Source organism: Sinocyclocheilus anshuiensis, unplaced genomic scaffold, assembly GCF_001515605.1.
Source record: "Sinocyclocheilus anshuiensis isolate Anshui unplaced genomic scaffold, SAMN03320099.WGS_v1.1 scaffold85, whole genome shotgun sequence".
In the NCBI taxonomy this organism is placed as follows: Eukaryota; Metazoa; Chordata; class Actinopteri; order Cypriniformes; family Cyprinidae; genus Sinocyclocheilus; species Sinocyclocheilus anshuiensis.
Window position 1 is genome coordinate 2,124,835 of NW_015536800.1, and position 20,466 is coordinate 2,145,300.

The following is a 20,466-nucleotide window of genomic DNA, read 5'->3' on the forward strand; positions in this document are numbered from 1 at the left end:
AACTAGTGAAGAGTACGTAGTATGTTGTTTTAGACAGTTTGTGTATAAGTTTTCAGTTTTTTAGAGGAGTATAAACTGAGTTAACTTTGTGCATTTGTTATTTTAAAGCCTTTAATTCGATTTTCTTGGAAAAAGGGTTTTTAAAGTAGTCTTCATGCTTGATGTTTATTTGGAGAATGTGTGAGTGTATATTCATAGATAGAAAAGCTGTCTCTTTGATAGTCAGGTTTTTATAGAGGTAGTTCTGCAGAATGATTGGTGAGATTGCACGCACCTACACACACAAGCACACACCTGTTTAAGTTCAGTGCAACTGTGGCATTTACATGAGACATTCACGTACACATACTTGTGCAGATGTTACACAGAGATCATCATGTTATCACAATGAATCAGGTGTAGTTCTTTGCTTTTCTGGTTTATCTATCATAAACTGCAGTGTAGACAAAATGCTAAGTGTTTGCAATTGTGTTTGGTGCCGCTAGTGCCACAGAAATCACACAAAGAACCGTTTTTTTTTGCACTTGTAGTTGGTTTTTGGATTTGTGATGTTTGTGTATGTCATTTTCGGATGTGTGTGAATGGAGAGGGGTTTGCAGGGATGCGTGTTACCTTTTTACGTCGGCCGTTGCCAATGTTGACTTTGTCTTCTTGAAGTGATTTTATGGACATCCATCTACATGTCAGATGAGATCACACACTACTGAAAAAGCACTCAAAAACTGAGGTGTTGTGCTCAAGGCATGTAAACATTCAAAAGATCCATCAATTAAGTGCTCTGTTTCTGCTCTTCTTTCTGTTTTTCTCTCTCTCTCAGGCGTTCCTCGTCAGCATCGAGGAGAGATTTGGAAGTTTCTATCAGAGCAGTATTTGCTGAGGAAGGAGGTGCCCAGCACCAAACCTCCTAACAATGAGACTCCTTACAAAGAGCTTCTGAAGCAGCTCACATCCCAACAGCATGCCATCCTTATAGACTTGGGTTAGTATTACAAACACAATGGTCTGTGCCACAACCTAGTGAGCTGCCTTGCTGTCTACAGCTTACATAGATGCCATCTAACTAAAATGGAACCTCAAAGTGATCAATTTGGAACACTCATCATAGGCAACAAATGTGCTTGATGCACGAATATTGCTCCTCACATGAAGCGCACAGTATACTTGGACCACAGCTTTCCCCAATTAAAGTCGTACAATTATTAAATGTATTTATATTGACATATATCTTCATTAAAATGCTAAAAAAATTAAAATAAAGTTGTATAACTAACTTTATTTTAACTTTACATGGACTCCTCAAATGTTGGGTTCAGTAGTTCATTATGTAGTTATTTATAAATGTAATGTAAAAGTATTTAAATGTACTTTTTGGTGTTGAGTGAACATATATACATATATTATTTATTATATTAATACTGTTCAAAATTCTGGGCTCAGTCATTTTTAAAAAAAATTTTTTTTAAGAAAATAATATTCCACAAAAAATAAGCAGCACAACTGTTTTCAACAGTGATAATAACAAGAAATATTATTTGAGCACCAAATCGGCAAAATAGAATGATTTCTGGAGGGTCATGTGACACTAAAGTTTGGAGTAATAGCTGCTGAAAATTCAGCTGTGCCATCACAAGAATAAATTACATTTAAAATATTTTAAAATAGAAAAAAAAAGTTATGTTAAATCATAATATTTCACAATAATACTGTTTTACTATATTTTGCACAAGAAACTTCCTGCAAAAAAACACAGATTCTTCCTAACCACAAACTTTTGAACCGTAGTGTGTGAATATAATATTTTGTAATATAATCTAAATTATTTTATTTCACTTGTGTCTGTCATGAAAAGTTATAACAATTATTAAAAAGCAGTACAATTGGGACTGGCCCTTAAAATGCTGTCCTGGTAGGCAGCTTACTAGGTTTTGGAACAGTTATGGCGCTTTTCCACTGCGTGGTACGACTCGGCTCGGTACGGCTCAGTACGGCACGGCACGGTTCGGCTCGGCACGGTTTGCGTTTCCACTGCAGTTCAGTACCGCTTTAGAGTGGGCGTGATTATTCCCATGTCATTATAGTTGCACCGCCTCTACTACCACGACTCCTAAAAAAAACTTTTTCATTTCGCGTCGCCCCATCAAGCTCTCGCTGGTTCCGCTCCTCTGCTATCAACGAGAGGAACTCGTTTTTGGTTGTTAAAAAAAGGTGCGCTCGTTCCAAACAGTTGCGTTTGATCCTTCGCTGGCTGTGCTGATTTAAATCTAGCGGTTCTGTTGTGTTTGTGTCTGAAGTTCAGTGACGCAGGTAGTGACGATTCTCTCCGGCCAATCTGTGATCAGCAGAGTTTACACGTCACGTTTTGGTAACGGTACGGTTCACTTGGAACCCCAACCGAAGTGGTACTAAAAAAAGTACCAGGTACCAGGTACTGTACCCAGTGGAAAACCCCCCCAAAAGTGAACCGTACCGAGCCGTACCGTGCCGTACCATGCAGTGGAAAAGCGCCATTACTGTAGTCCTTTTGTCCCTTAGTACTTTGTTGTCTTTGAAGGTGGTTGGTTATCTAAATCATTGTTGAATATCTAGTAGACTTATTGTAGTAAACTGCATGTGTGTCTCACAGTTGCTCAGGATGTTTTGCCTCCCAGAAATGTCTTGAGCAACAGACATGTCCAGTTGATTAACTCAACAAGACAGTTATTTGGTGAGCTTGCTTAATGTTGTTCTAGCGTGCTGAAAAACAGCTATTCTGCCTTTCTCTTTAAAATACATGTTGTACATGCTCATGCTTGCCCTGGAATTTATTCAAAATTTGTCATCTGAGTATACACAAAGGTCTCTATTCTTTGCAAAATGATCATTACCTCGTAATGATCGTTATTATAGAGAACAAACTTTTGCAGAACCTCAAGCTGAATGAATGGTTGAGACACTAGCGGAGATGGACAGATGTGAAGATGGAGAGATTAATGGTGAGGCTTAGACAAAGAAAGGGAGGTGTCGTTGGCTCTCAGAACAGTGACAGCAGGGAGAAAGAGAGATAGATAGCATTACAGCACAGGAAGAAACCTAATCTTATAGGAATGTATTTTTTTTGTAGGAAGACGCCCTCTCAGACATGAACATGAAAGCTCCTATTCAATGCAATACTTAAAATTCCTATATTCCTATACATATGCTTGCATGCGTCATGTATATATTCAACTAAATAGTATTCAATCAGTGATATTAGTAAGAACTTGTTTTTTATTCAAGTAAAAAACTTTGTATAAAACTTTGTATAAAAGCGACTGCTAAATGACTAAATGTAAAGTGACACAATATTTCAGTTTTCATTTCATTATATTCCACTTCAGGTGCATACATAGTGCCAGTTTTACCAACAGCTTGCACCAGCGCAAACCATCTTTTGGCGTTAAAATAGTACTGTCAGGATTTACTAAAGACGTGCAGTGACGAATTAGCGCTGAAAAGGCACTTATTGAATATGCATTTGTAGGAATTTCCCTTTCAAATGCAAAATTTATGGGAGGAGAGTATTAAAATTAATCACGCAATGCGATTTACTAACGTTTGCGCTCGTCAAATTACTGGTATTTGCGTCATTATTTAATGCCAAAAAACCATGTCTTAAACTATTTTGCGCTTGAAATGGCTGCAATTGTTGTTGCTAGGATGCACCGCAGAGAACAGAGAGCGCGTGGTAGAAGGGAGAGGATTTTTTCCACAAGTATTAATTTATTTGGAATGCATTATTGGAACGTATCGTTTGCCAAGCCATGTTATTTTTAATTTGCTTCAGGAAATAAAAGACAACATAAGGAGTCATGCAATACCAGGTCTATCAAAACTTCTTGCAACCCTTCATTTTTTGGCCTCCGGTTCTTTTTAACGTACTGTGGCTTCTTTATTTCTTTGTTCTTTATTTGCAACTACGCTAATTTGCGCTGCGATTGGTATATTGCGTTGGTCAATATGTAAATGAGATGTTGTGTCTTCTTGCATGTTCTTTAATTTGTGCGTTGGTAGTAAATCTCCTGCAGAAATTTCGCCGCTGTTTTGGAATTATGCTTGCACGCTAATTTGCCCTGTTTAGTAAAACTGACCCATAGTCTACATTTTGTAAATTTCCTGTTTCCTTTTTTCATGTTATAGTAAAAGTATTTTTCAAATGGTCAGAACTGGATATTAAAAAGCGTTCCATACCACCCACTGATCTTAAAACTACCATAATATCATCATCAAATGGACAACTGAATTGTGTCAGTGTACGAACAGCAAACTGTATGAAATGAACTCTACTGTTGGATCTTTATTTTCAATAACCGATTGGATCTGATAATAAAAATTAGTGCTGTCAAACGATTAATCGCAATTAATCGCATCCAAAATAAAAGTTTTTGTTTACATAATATATGTGTGTATAGACCAATGTATGTGTGTGTATTTATATATACATAATAAATATACACAATACAAACATATTATGTAAACAAAACAACAACACAAAATAAAACTTTTATTTTGGATGCGATTAATCGCGATGAATCATTTGATAGCACTAATAAAAATACACAATGCTGAATAGGACATTTCAGAATCACGAACAAATTCTTGATATTAAAGGAAAATCCGATATGCTCTTCATGCCAGAGCCCATTATCTTTCAAAAATATTTTATGAAATTGTGCTGGTTTAAGTTCACTTGGGAAATTAAATTTTTAACAGAGCCAACCTTTAATTGATTTTGACATTTTTATCTAAAGCTAACTTCAGAAACCTTTATATAGGTTTTTAAACTGCTCTTTTATACTATTTCAACTTGTTACTTCACTTGCCATGAAAATAGCGAAGAAAGCTGGCATAGTGTTAAAGCATCAACCAAACAACTCATTAAAAGTAATTACTTTTGGGCAGGGTTTGAAATTAACACCCGCCAACCCGCCAAATGCGGGTAAAAATCAGCTGTGGCGGGTAACGCTGTCAAATAACAATAAGTTAATATCAAGAGACTTACGTTTTAGACACCATGCCTGCTTTTGCTCTATTTCGCCAACAAAAATAATTCCAAACAAAGCCACAGTACTGTTTTGCGTCTGAGCAACATGACGGTGTTTTGTTCCGGTTCGGTTCAATCGCAATGACTCACTTATTAACAGTGACTTACTGCCACCTACTGGCGGTTTTAATTGTTTTAATTTTACATCTAATGTATCTTTTCATTTTTAAAATTATTTCAAATATCATTATTCAAAATGTCATGTTTAAAATATCAAAACATTATTTATGCATTTGTAACTGCAGGTTAAAGCGTTCCATGTCCCTCTAAGCTGCATTAACACATGTAAATACATCTAAATGCCACTTCGTATGGAACTTCTGCAAAGATTAATTTTGTTGATACTGATTTCATTTGTTTAGTATCAGCCTAAATGTATTATTATTATAATTGACTGATTAAATGTAAGAATTTGTCTCAAAAGATGATGCAAACTTTTAGAACTCAGCAAAATATGGTCTAATTATCTTTATCGATAAAATTCCAGAAAATATTGAGATATTATTTTTTGCCAATATCGCACACCTCTAGTTCTGACACAAAATGATTTGCAGCGGTCACGTTCAATGTAGACAGCCTCAAGCTGTTGGTTTATTTCTGGGTTTTTTATTTTTATCTTTTTTGGCTAGTAGAAGTTATGAATGGCCGGTAACTTAAAATTTTTGTAGCCAAATTGGCTGGTGACTGAAAAAGTTAATTTCAATCCCTGCTTTTGGGGGAAAAAATTTAATTTAGTTCTGAGATCAGTTTAGTAGTCAGCAAGTCGGTAACACTTTACCTAAAGTCCTTATGTATAATGCATTATATAAGAAGTTTCAATGCATTAATTATTCCTTGTAATGCATCTTATAATGCATTGTACAATCTCATGAATAATTGTAACCACAGTTAATACATTATAACACTTTTCAATTAATTGTAACACTGTGCATTTTAAATTCAGTTGTAATTATTTACAGCAAGATATAATGTATTACAACGCACATTATGAATAATTAGAATGCATTATACCCTTTAATAACCCTTTATAATGCATTATACATAGACACTTTAAGTAAAGTGTTACCAATAAGTCTAATATCAGTCATTTGCAGATTCCACAGTTTGATATTTATGTATGTAACACAATGATATTCAAACACTAAAGTGTGACTTAAGTGTACAAATACTTGGCCTCTTTATGAACCTACATGAGAAGCATTGTGGTAATATAAGCATATACTGTAGAGTTGATAATCATCACCTGGTTGATGATACAATATCAAATATTGGAGCCCTAGTCTGTTCTGTTCCTTTTGTCAATTCTTTCTTTCTACATGTGGCTAAATTGCTGCACACCCCTGAGAGTAACCCTTTGAATGAGACTGAACACAAGAGGAGGAGATTGAGCTGAAAGAAGGGGGGTCATATGCCTCTGCCAACATCAACAACAACAGCAGCATTGTTTTACTCAAACTGCACTGAAAAAAAAGAATACTTGAATGATTTTTCTTCTTCCTCTCCCAGGACGTACATTTCCCACTCATCCGTATTTCAGAGCTCAGCTGGGTGCTGGCCAGCTGTCTCTCTATAATCTACTGAAGGCATATTCTCTGCTGGACCCAGAGGTGGGTTACTGCCAGGGCTTGAGTTTTGTGGCCGGCGTGTTGCTGCTCCATATGAGTGAGGAGGATGCATTCCACATGCTCAAATTCCTTATGTACGACACGGGGCTGCGAAAACAGTACAGGCCTGATATGATCATACTGCAGGTACAGTAACATTAACATTGTCACGTACGGTAGATGACATCAAATAGTATTTTTTCCCACTTAATGTTTTACACCCGAGTGGTGCTTTTGACACGTTTAAAAATGATGTACACAAATGAAAAGAAGACTGTAGCCATGGCTATTATTCATCATGAGGGTGGTTTTCCTTCATGGTAGCTGCTATGTTTAGGTCACATGACCAGACAAATACTTTATTGCAGTAAGCAGTACGTTATTTAGAATAATCTGCTTTGTTTTCCATTGAAGAAAAAAAGTGAAATGGTTTGGAATAACATTGTTGAATTAATGACGATAGAATTAAATTTAAATGTTAATAAATTTGAATAAAGTCCTTTTTAATAAACATTATGTGTAGATTTATCAGTGATTGGATAAATGGTGAGTCCTTTAGCCAATTAGATACAGTATTTGTTCCTCTGGTTTCTGTGCACTATCGTTTAAATAATTTTTTAAAAAGAAATTATTGCTTTTATTCAAACATCATGTATTAAATTAATCAAAATTGACTGTAAAGACATTTATAATGTTACAAAAGATTTCTACTTCAAACAAATTCCTAAAAATTTTTAGAATTCTTTAATGTTTTCAACATTGATAAGAATGAGAAATGTTTCTTGATGATTTCTGAAGGATAATGTGACACTCAAGATTCGGTGATAAATTTTCACTAATGACTGCTGAACATTCATCTTTGCCGTCACAGGAATAAATTACATTTTAAAATATATTAAAACAGAAAATGGTATTTTAAATTATAGAAATTTTTCATAATATTACCGATAGACCCTAGTAAAAAAACGAATATATTTAAAATATATTTATTTCATACTAAGTATAGTTCAAATCTATTAACATATTTACTGACATAGCTCGAGACTTACTGATATAAAAATTATAATAAAAATGTATTTTGAGTACGACTTGTGCACAATGCACATTTCTAAATATTAAGCTTAAAATGTGTTTTAATGCCACTATTGATGAGGATTGTATAATCTTTGAATAATATTGGTCTTTAAATGCAAAATATTTGAAGTGTACCTGAAGTATACTTGCAATAGTTCCACTTTAGAACCATCAAATGTACTTATAAATGTACTTAGTTGGTCTTACTACTTCCGCACAATTAAAATGCATTGAGTACAAAATCAGATGTTCCAATTTAGCAGACTTCAAGTATACCAGTTTAGTATACTAAGTACAATTGGAGGATATTTTTATTAAATACGTAAATGTATTTATAGTATACCTAGCATGAAATAAATGTATTTCAAATACATTTAAGTATATTTATTTTTCACTAGGGGAGGTATCCTGATTTCAGTGTGACCACATGTTCTGCCCTACAAAACCAAAATGCAAAATACAAACAATGAGATTTTTGATTGTCACATTCTGTTTCTCTGAATCTGAATATAGTTGAGACAAGCCCATATGTCTGAGTATAGATCATTGTTCTATAGACCCGATATGTAAATACGTAGTTTATGGGATAGATTTTGTATAACATGAAACCTTCAGTGTGATCAGTGTTTAAGTTAAATTTTTTTAATTGGGTTCAGTTCACTTCATATTCAGTAATGCATTGCATTCCTTTATATTGCATTTACTGCAAACCATAAATCAAATAAACATAATCAATCACGTAATATGTACGCTTTGACAGCTCTGATACAAATCAAGCAAAAAAAAAATAATTCTACAGCCAAGCATGCAAGAAGATGCTGTTACGATAACTGTAGGCAGTGCTCAATAATGACATCACAACTAAGCGACATGGTTAAGGTTCATAAGATGAGAGAGATTGTTTAATTAAATGATAGCAATATTTTGTCAGGCATTTTTTATATTCTTCTGACTAAAAATAGTCAGTAACTGTTTTTCTCTTCTATCTTTCTTAGATTCAGATGTATCAGCTGTCTCGTCTGCTGCATGACTATCACAGGGAGCTGTACACTCATCTGGAGCAGTACGAGATCAGCCCCAGTCTCTATGCTGCTCCCTGGTTCCTCACCGCCTTTGCGTCACACTTCCCTCTTGGATTTGTGGCTCGAGTGTTCGGTGAATGCACACACCCTCAGACACTCTTCAATACACAAACACACTCTCAATACACACTTCCAATCAAAACAAGTTCCTGAGCTTGCCCTTTACCATAATGCTTTTTATAATTATACATTTAACAAACACGTTTATTTAAAGCAGGGACAGTCCCTTTGGACAAGCTCCATGCTCAAGGGCATAATAGTGAGTTGTGTACAACCTACAGACCTTGGGTTTTGTTACCAGCTCAGATGTTTAACCACCAAGCCATACCAGCCACAGATTAAAAGCATCTTCTATTGAACTAAAACGTAAAAAATTAAACCTTGTTTAGAGATATCTGCAGGCTGATCAGATGTCAGTGTGGTAGATATGGATTGCCATTCTCTCGATTTCCTTAGAAGTGTTTATAAAGATGGCCTACATGTTTGACATTCTTTTGTTTGGAAGAATTCCAAGTAGATATAACTGCAGACTGGAGATCTCCAAAATGGGGCGTGAACTCCAAAAGTGGGCAGAACCTCCAAAATGGGGCGGGGTCTCCCGCACAAACACTTTCACCATTGGCTCTGGCTCCAGCCAATTGTTATTGACTTACATTTCAAAATAAAACTTTATAAATTAAACATTGTTTCTAGTTAATCTAAAATAAAATATGCTATATAAATAAATATTCTCCGTGAGAGCAGAGCCCAAAGCTCGTGGCCAGTGGTGTTTTGGAGCTCCCACCCCGTTTTGGAGTTCCCGCCCCCATGTGGAGATCTCCAGGCTGCAGTTATACCATTCTCAAGAATTCTGTGGAACACATATATAACAGCGCATTCTCTCTCTTTTGTCGTTACCATATACAGTCAGGTGCACACGTATCTGCACGTACACAGACACACCCTGTCTGCAGAGGAATATTAACGAAATGTTGCAAGTTGGCATCAATTGTCATCTTGAGGGGTGGTTTTTCAGGTTGGGGAAGAATTTTTGCATCTGGGTTTTTTACTTTATTTGTTATTTTTCTCTCTTAAGTGGTGATTGCTATTGCACATGCTTTCTTAAAACCCCTAACCCTAAGTCTTTTTTGTTGCATATTTCGCCCTGAATCGGTTATGCTACATACATGGATAATACTTGAAGTAATGCGTCTTATTTATATATAACAATTGAAAAGGCAGCTGGAGTCTGAAAAGAAAAAAAAAATCAGTTCACTCTGTATCAGATTTTAAAAATACAAAAGTTCAGAAAAAAAAAAAAGTTTTAGAACAGTAAAATTACTGTATACATTATGGTATTGTTCCTAAAGTTTTACTAATAAGGGTTTTTATATATACTGTACATTTTGCGATTTGTTGCTGAATACAATTATTCTGATGAGGTTTCAATTGACAATCTGTCCTTCACCATTTATTATTTCAGAATGTTAAATTCTCTGACTCTCTTTATTCTTTGCATCACACTTTATCTTCTGTGGACATGCTAAAGTTAATTATGCTTGGTAATCACAATCACTGATGCCTAACGACTGGCGCTAACTTTGTTTTGCTTAATCACGGTCCCGTGACAGTGTGTGTGGTGTGATTATAAGGGTGAATGTTATTGACGTTGTGACACAAACTCACATACCTTTATCCATGGGTAATCGCTTGAACCATCTTGAAGCATCTTGTTTTACACACACTGACTTACACATACACATTTCTATTGACATTTCTTTGTCTTTACACGCACATACACCTATAAACAAACACACAACTCTCAACAATTCTGTTATTTCTTCTGCTTTTCTCGTTGTTGAAAATATATATCAGAGCTGTATGTTAACTTTTTTGCACATAGAACTGGTGCTACAGAGGTTGAAAGTTTTGTAGCACAGGCCAAACAGTTGTAGCACAAGTTAGGGGTAGGCGATATGGCAAAAATATCATATCACCATTTTATTCAGGAATATCACGATTCACGATTTTATCACAATTCTTTGTCATGTTGGTTTTACTATTTTGCAAGTTGCCTGAGCAGTACAGCCAATCTAATTTCCCTATTGTAAAAAAAAAGCCTTTCAAGGTAACACAATATAAAATAAAAAAGAATGACAGAAATTTAGGCCAAAGTGGGCGAAGATAAAAATCTTTGTTATTATTTTATCTTTGTTATTAGAAAATAAGAACAAAAGATATACATTACAAAAACACATAATATGCAAATAAAACAAACAGTGCTTTATTTTTCACTATTTAGCAGTAACATATTAATTTCAGTATTTAGCAGTAAAAATATTAAAATAAAACACTATATACACTATATACATCAATTATAATTTTTTAAGCAACTGTATTAAAGTTCATCAGTCATGAGCATTGAGTGATTTTTCTCTGTTTTTTTTTTTTTATTAATATTAAAGGGATAGTTTACCCAAAAATGAAAAATCTGTCATCTGTCTGTCAATTCTGTCATAGTGTTTTATTTTTATACCATCATTTACTCACTCAAGTTGTTTTAAACCTGAATTAGTTTATTTCGTCTGTTGAACATAAAAGTTATTTTTGAAGAATCAAAAGAAGATATTTTGAAGAATGTGGGTAACCAAACAGTTGCTGGTCCACATTGACTTTGATAGTAGGAAAAAAATACTATGGAAGTCGCTGTGGACCAGCAACTGTTTGGTTACCCACATTCTTCAAAATATCTTCTTTTGTGTTCAGCACAAGAAAGAAATTAATACAGGTTTGGGACAACATGTGAGTGAGTAAATAACAACAATTAAATTTTTGGGTGAACTATCCCTTTAATGACAAGCATGTTTAGTACTGTCGCTTTAAGAGCTGCACGCATCCGTTTTTCTCTCAACTGTTTACTTTCATTTTAGACATAACTAACTGTGTTTATATGTAAACCTTGTGTGCTTTTGACAGTATTAGACGCAAAATCAATCAGACGCGAAAGTCAACTTATAAGTTGAGTTAAGTCTTAAAGTTAAGTCCAGTAATCAGGCTATGTTTGAAAGTGTGCACAGGCTTCATGTGTATGCGCTCAGAAGCACGTCAGAACAGCACGTGAATTAAAAGTTTAACCGGCAAGGCTTTAATGCACATGCAAATAATGTACTTTTGTGATTGCGCACAAGTGCTGTGTCCCGTAAGTGTAACTCTACTGCTGAGTTAACACTGATGTGAATGTATGTCGCATTGTACAGAATATTGATATGGCGGCGCCAGAACTTCAGCTGATAGAATGTGCGCTGTAGCACGATACTACGATATTTATTCAAAAGCAGATCGTGGAGACATTTTAATCGTCCACCATCAAAAATCGTGATAGCGCACACCCCTAAGCCAAGTATAATCAATCTCACACACACAAGCAAGCACAACGAAAACACTTCACACTGTTAAGCGGCTGTGTTATGAACATGCAAAACTGTATCGCACGTGTGCTACAGTGGTAAATTTATTAATCTCACAAACCAGTTTTTTCATAGCACGTGCAACATATATGTCGCACTGTACAGCCCTGTATATATATATATTACAGCATGACATTGAGAAAAAAAATCACTATATTAAATAATATAAAAATCACTATTAATATTAAATAATGTATTATATTATTTAATTTTAATTTTATTCAGTATTGTTTTTAATCATAATCCACAGCTAGGTGGGCATTAAATTATTTTAAAGCATGATTTTGAGGCAAAAAATCATCCTCTGCATATTAGATATTTAATATTAATTATTAAAACCATATATATATATTTTTTTGTACATTTATTTAACTACTGGTTTTATAAAAAAAAAAAAGCAATTTAATTAAATTACTAAAATTTTGATTTGTGAAGCAGTTTAAATCATTTATTTTATTTTTTTAGAGTTTTATTTTTTTAGTTATATAGACAACATTTTAAAGAATTTTAATATTGCCAATTTATTGTTTATATGCCATAACATGAAGTAACTGTTTTATGTATATCGTTAATAATGATCATTTTACTGTTCTCTGCCAGGATTCTAATACCGGTTTAACCATAATATATTTGTTATCAGGCATGCTGTTAATAGACTATTGAACTTCATTTGTGAACTTAAATAATATTTTTATTGTATTACTATACACTATTGTAGTCAAATGTTCTTTCTGCTACTTTCTGCTATCTTCAAATGGATTCCTTGAAGTAAACTGAAAAGTATTTATTGATTTTATGTCTTCCAGACATGCTGTTCCTTCAGGGATCAGAGGTCATCTTCAAGGTGGCTTTGAGTCTTCTTGGTAGCCACAAGCCTCTAATTCTGCAGCATGACAATCTTGAGTCAATTGTCGAGTTCATCAAAACAACCTTACCCAATCTCGGCCTTGTGCAAATGGAAAAAACAATCAATCAGGTAACATCTTTGCCAGTGTTAGTGTGCACTATACCTGCATTCCAAATAGACGTCCAATTCGCATATACACATATGCCCTTTCACTTGCGCTAAGTGTCAAGGTGGTGGCACATTTGGGTGTGGATTCTATTTGTGCTTTTGTGGTGACAGCAATATACGTGTGTCTTTCCCTACACAATCAACACATACTCGTGCTCGGGTGTGTCCTGTGTTCATCTTCATATGTGGTTTTGCATAAGTACTAGTTTCATCGTGAGCTCGGCACAAATAATAGATGGAGTTAGTAAAGTATGGGTGTTGCTCAGTGTGTGTCTGTGCATGTATGTGTTTTATGTCTGACATGATGAAAAGTGTTTCATGAAAGAAATTTACCACAAGTTCTCTCTCATCTCTTGAATATTTTAAATGATGCCCAACCATGTACAATTAATAGATTTAGCAGCAAGAAAATAATTTACATACAGCAAGAGTAACAACATGAACAAGTGCGATAAGCAAAACCAAATATCTCTTTATTGACTCTGCTCTTTATTGAATTTGAATTTTTTTGAGGACTATCCCTTATAATGAAAACTTATAGGAAAATATTTAAAATGATTTTTTAAAAAAACTTTTTTATTATGCTTCATTTGCTACAGTACAAATTTCTAATCTTTATTTTTTTGTTCCTTAAAAAAAAAAACTAGTATATTGTTTAAAAATCTTTGATTTACTTTGATGTAAAATCAAATGTATGTGTGAGCACCTTCCACTTTTTAGGAATTTATGACACTATAAAACAAGACGCAAGTTGTGAGGAGCTTGAACACACAAAGGGCATATGTTTTCACTTTGTTGTTTTTGGATGCTGGATGGTCATTCATCAGCAGAGTTTTTTACACACCCCTCTCTCATCTTACAAACTGAAGTTTGTCTGCACACACACACACACACAAAGAAACATGCTTTGACTTGCCCATCTTTGACATTCTCATCTTGTATATTTGTACATGTCTCCATGTAGGTGTCTGAGATGGATATCAGTAAGCAGCTGCAGGCCTATGAGGTGGAATATCATGTTCTTCAGGACGAGCTCTTGGATGGTCCCTCCACTCTCAGCCAATCACAGCGCGTGGCCCAGTTGGAGAAGACCAATGGAAGCCTCCGACAGCAAAATTTAGACCTCCTAGAGGAGCTTCAGGTGGCACATACTAACACAAGCAGAATCCCTTTATATAATTGCATTCACGTAGATTAAAGGCTTATTCACACTGAATCAATTTTTGTGTATTTGTTTTGCCTCTTTTGCTTTGTTTGTTTTCTTGTTTTGTTCTGTTTGTGTGCTTTTTATTTATTGTTTAGTATTTTTTATTCAGCTGTTAACATCAGGCATAGTATGAATAGTTTCCTTTCAAATATTCTTCCTAAATATTTTATACATATTTCAAAGTGAAATGGTGCATATTTATGAACTTTGCACAGCATCCATAATATTGCACTGCAAAACTTTTTTTATATTGCTTTGCTTTGTTTTCCGTTTTTTTTTTCTTTTACTTTAGTTTTTGGTTGTTTTGTTTTCTTTTGGTTTGATTTGTGTGCTTTTTTTTGTTTAAAATTATTTATTAAAAACTCATCGCATCAAATATAGTGTGAATTGTTTCATTGCAAAAGTTCTTGAATATTTTAGACTTTATATTTACATTGCATCTGGCTTGGACTGAACAATAATCGTCTTCCATCAGGTTGCCCACGCTAAGATCAGATGGCTGGAGACTCGTGTGGACGGCCTAGTGAATCGAGAGGCTGAGCTACAGTCGGAGGTAAAGACTCTCCAGCAGGAACGGACAGAGCTGCAGCAGACTGTATCCAAACTCGGAGATCTCTTCAGCAGTCTGGGTATAAACAGCTCCTTCCCTGACCAGGAAAACCTCACCAACACAAGCAACAACCAATAACTCTGGCAGTTAGGATACACAGTCTAGCCTTTATAAACGCTCAACAGTCCTCACCAGATCTTCTGTCAAGCTCCTCCTGTAAGCAAAACCTCTGTCGTGAGGTGATGCCATCTTATTGGAGGTGGTCAGGTAGGTTTTCAGGGCACTGAAGATCCTTCACCTTAGATCTTCTTGAAGAGCTGAAACAGTGTCTTTTAGAGTATCTCGCCAGAACTGATCAAACAACCTAAAAGATCAAAACAGATAGAAAAATCGCTAAGATTTCCTCCCTTTCTGGTTTTTATGGCATTTGTGACTGACGTTTACTTTCTGGACCGAGAAGTTCTGGGTCAACATTTTTAATTCACACTCCTTTTTACACTTCCTGCTGTTGTTTTGGTGTGGTTAACATGGCATTGACCCCAACAAAGCCTCTAAGGTAGATTTGATTGGCATTCAGGCATCAGATTGACAGTTCCCTAGTAAGCACTGAACAGCCCGCTGAAAGGCTACGGATAAATGCACTCTTGCTGTGCAGCCTATTGCTTGCACCCTGTTCTTACTTTGTGTGAATGTTTGTGTGTGAGCATGTATGTATGTTGAAATCTACCATTGTATTCCAGTGCAATATAAACTAAAAAAGAACCCTCCAGTACACTGTAAACCTGCACAATCTTCTGTTCTAACAGAAATCAAAGAGGAGCTTAAATCTGAGTGTATTTTAATAAACGGAGAAGCGTTTCATACTTCTTTTCATCTGAGACTCAGACCGAATGCTGCTGATTTACTCAGAAAACACTTGATCTTAACAGAAAATCCTCACTCACACTTTCCCGAAAACTATTCAAACAATAGTCAGTCCCTTTCATTGCTACACACAAATGCAAAACTTCACATATAAGCACAGTATCCACCAGTTTGTTCATTTGGATTTTGATGTCTGCACTAATAGCATTTTAGCTACTTGGCTGCACTGCTGCTGATATGGTACTCACTGAACCAAAGATCTGATTATATTTCAGGACTTTCTCTGTGACAAACCGCACGTGTCGGGTGCATAGATGTGTGTGTTTGTCTGAGCACACTACGTTGAGTGTCTGTTTTAAACGCACGTTCAAGAGTTGTCACCTCACCTCTGTATTTGAGTGTGAAATGTTTTGGCAGATAGAAATAAAGGGGTGTGTGTGAATGAGAAAGAAAACAGATCATCTTGCATCATTTGCGTGACAATATGTCTTTACCCTTTGACCTCATGTGCTTTTCTGGAGAATTCCATTTGTGTTTCCCAGTGTTGGAAAGACGAACGCTGTTAAAACATCATTCTTGATGAAGTGCTTTATTTTTATTGGTTTTTATTGAGAGTATTATTCTTATTATATGCATTAAAAACATTTTAAATGAATGCTAGTTATGTTGATTTATTGCTTTACAGTGTTAGTTTCCCTCTGGTTTTTTGAGTGTGTGTGTGTGTGTGTGTCGTACCAAAGAGCAGTTCCATGTCATGCTCTGGTCTGTTGAATCAGATGTTCTCTTGAATCAGACTTAAGTTTCATTATACAACATTGCATCTGGTTTTGACTGGATCTAAAGTAAGTACTAGCTAGGTAAGTACTAAGTACATTTCTTTAAGTCTCAGTACTGAAAGCATCTGTATGAGCTGTTCCAAATAATGCATCTAATTCTGCTCTTTAACGTGAACAAATCAAGTTATATATGGACAAAAGTATTAGGAAACCACATGTTTAATGACATTCTAAATACAGTACATAGACATTAGGACCCCCCTTCACAGCTGTAACAGGTTCCACTCGGCTTTCTACACGATTTTGGAGTGTTTCTGTGGAAATTTTTGTCCATCCAGTAGATCATTTGTGAGGTCAGGTACTTATGGTGGACAAGAAGTCCTGGCTCCTTGTCTCTTTTCCAGTTCATCCCAAAGGTGTTCACTGGGGTTGAGGTCAGGGCTCTGTGCAGGCCAGTCAAGTTCTTCCACACCAGACTCATCCAACCATGTCTTTATGGATCTTGCTTTATGCGCTTGGACATAGACATGCTGGAAAGTTCCCACAAAGCTGGAAGCATAGCACTTCCAAAATGTATTGGTATGCTAAAGCATTAAGATTTCCCTTCACTGGAAGTAAGGGGCATAGCCCAACCCTTGAAAAACAGCCCCATACCATTATCCCTCCTTAACTAAACTTGCAGTCAGGCAGGTAAACTTCTCCTGGCATCTGCCAAACCCAGACTTGCCAATCAGACTGCCAAAAAGAGAAGTGCAATTTGTCACTCTACAGAACAGGTTTCTACAGAAAAGTTGCTTCCCATCACAGTAACTATGCTCTTCAAAACGCCCCTTTTTTTTTCAGCCAATTTGTAAAAAAGTAAATATATAGACTGCATTGCAAGGTGCTTGGTAGCCATTTACTTCCATAGTGTTTCTTTTTCCATACTATGGATGTCAGTGGCTACTATCAACAGTTTGATTAGCAACATTCTTCAAAATAGCATCTTTTTTTGAACAACAAAAGAAAGAAACTCATTCAGATTTGGGAAAGCTTGAGTCTTTGCAAACAGTTTGGAATTAATTTAAGGATAAGCAGAAAACAAAGTGAAATCATTTCAGTTCAAATGGGATACCACTGATTGTATTTTTTCCCATGCATAGAATTTCAGAGTGTGTATGTGTGAGTATATGATCACATTTAATTAAAATGTAAAAATAGCATTCAAGAATTTTAATATAAATCACTTCAAATGTATTTTTTTATTTAGTCATTTATTAGACGCTTTTATCCAAAGCGACTTACAAATGAGGACAACAGAAGCAATCAATTGTAGTATTAAAGCAACTAAAAACAGATCCAAAACTAAAAGCTAAAACTTTATAAATACTACCTATACAGATTTTAAAAATAAAGAGATTAAATAAAAGTGACAAATGCATACAACAAAATTTCAAAACTTAGCATTTAAATGAAAAACAAAAAAATAAAGCTAAATACAATTCAAAATATTAAAGAACAAAAGGTATAAGAGTATAATAATGATTCTAAAATAACACTAAGCCAAACACCAAAAAACCAACTACATATATGTATATGTACAACCACACACACATACATATATACTGTATATGTACATAACACATTTATAAATTCAATATATATATTATTTCATTTCCATTTAGTTTGTTGAAGTATTAAAATAACTCAAATTAAATAAAACTTAATAAAAGACATAATAAATTCAGACATAATGTAACTAAAATTAAAATAAATAACTAATACAAATCAAATGACAGTAGTTTGTCAGTAATCCTAAAAAATAACACTGCCAAACACACATGCTAAAACAACAACAACTTACTTACACATAGTCAGAAATGGTTATAAAAACTGAAACAGAAGCGAAACAAGTAATAGGAAAGAGGAGAAATAAAAAGCAATTCTTATCCTTTGCCGGTGTCCTGCCCGGTGGAGTCGCACGGTAGAGTCGATGGTCTTTACACTCTTCGGTCTGCATACGAGGAGGCCTTCACGCGACGGCTGTCGCGGTAAACTAAGCTTTTTTATACCCATCTAACAAAATACTAAATTAATTCAGCTGGACACACTTTCCTTATTTTCTCCGCAACAAATGGCCAAGCAAGCGCAGACACTGACAAGATACGCGATACAGAAGGAGACCAAACGCGATATCAGCACCTCTCCACACAGTAAACAAAACAAGCGTTTCCTAGCAACGACAACTGCACTAAACACTAATGAGACGGGTAAATACACTTACTTAGACATAAGATAAATCGGTAGACTTGGAATGGCTTTCATTTGGGTTCTGAACCAAAATGAGTTTTCAAGAATCCTGTAATGGGCTATTAATAACCTAAACCGATTGAAGAAAGTGCTGTCATGACGTGTTTGTGTTGGACGTGAACTGGATGTCGTCATGCGACATATGACATCAACTGTTACACAACATTCATCAGTGCTCATCAAACATTTCTTAAGCCATTTGCAAATGCAGTGTGTTTTAACTTCAGCCCTGGAATCTGTGTGATGTGCAATATAGCCCACAAGATTTTAATCCACCATCTATGATCAAAGCCAAAAGACAGTATATGCACACGTTACTTAATAAGAGGTGCATATTTACATACTTCTTCCAAAAGCATAGAAGTGATGGACCATTTTATACAGTAATTTATAATAGAACTGTGTAGCAATATAATTATTTTTTTCCTTTGTTTCTCAATCATGTTAACTATGAACAAAGTGCTGTAGAACTTGTTCCTCAGCTGGCATGAACTGTCTTTTGCTTGCCAAGTGCCCAAGCTTTCCAGGTAAGTGCCAGTTAAGCTCAGTTTAACCACCTAACATTAATTCAGAACAAAGTGTGCTAGCGCACACGCACACAACCTCCCACTTTCGCTTTCTCACCTGTCTTTAATTTCACTTCAGTCTAGCTCCGTTGTTTTGTGTAATGGCTCAAATGCTTTTTTTTTATCTACACATCTTTTCATAAAAGAGGCATCAGAATAGTTGTTGGCAAAGCCATCATTCTGTTGTTCAGCTTCCTTGTCACCTTTCCTTTACTTACTTTTCACACCTATTTTTCCACTTGGCCACATTAGGAATTTGTATTTTGCCACGCCTGTTTTTTTTACAAAATGGGTTTGCTTGTGCAAAAGTCACCATCATGTTGTGAGAATGGCTGGTTGGCAGGGCATTGGTGTGCAGTTGAGAAGGTAGTCCAATTTATCATAGACATAATAAACCAGATAAACTTGGACTATTGTCATTTAAATATGTTTTAATCCTCTGTCCCATGAGAGACATAAGGCAGCATGTTTTTAAGTGCTGTGGTTTAAAAACAAATGATTTTAAACCCTTCAAGTGCAATAAGCACCGAAAATGTTGGTATAGGCTAGGTGTGCACTGTTAAGAGAGACGATTTGAGCGCACACACGTAAAGATGTTTCTCACACAGAGCGTAAGTGCTGAATGGTCAAATTGGCCATTTTTGGGCATTTTATCCTTGTAAATACAGTCTAGGTGAACGTAATCAGTTGAGAAACAAAACGTGTATATTAGATCTGTGCATTCAGTCTTAAAGTGACAGCATCCTTATAGCTAAACTTAGTGCTATCCAGGGGTGCCATACTTCCACACAGAGTGAAATTTTAGTATGCGTTTTTTGTTTTTTTCCGTATTTGTCTTCCTTTCCTATCGAAAAGCTTGCCACGGATGCGAAAACACAGAAAATCGAACCGAAATCAAAACATTTTTTTTTATGACAGACAAACGTGACTGACA

The 20,466-nt window shown here is 35.3% G+C and overlaps 1 protein-coding gene across 1 annotated transcript in view; it reads left to right on the plus strand.

Moving 5' to 3' along the window:
• The window catches only part of LOC107656363 (TBC1 domain family member 1-like), a 72,864-nt gene extending 56,514 nt beyond the window's left edge, over positions 1-16,350 (plus strand). Inside the window, 6 exon segments of the mRNA XM_016444172.1 lie at positions 818-979; positions 6,566-6,810; positions 8,733-8,892; positions 13,072-13,241; positions 14,245-14,421; positions 14,963-16,350. Coding sequence (XP_016299658.1) covers positions 818-979; positions 6,566-6,810; positions 8,733-8,892; positions 13,072-13,241; positions 14,245-14,421; positions 14,963-15,175 — 1,127 coding nt within the window. The 3' untranslated portion in view covers positions 15,176-16,350.
• Positions 16,351-20,466: the final 4,116 nt, after the last annotated feature.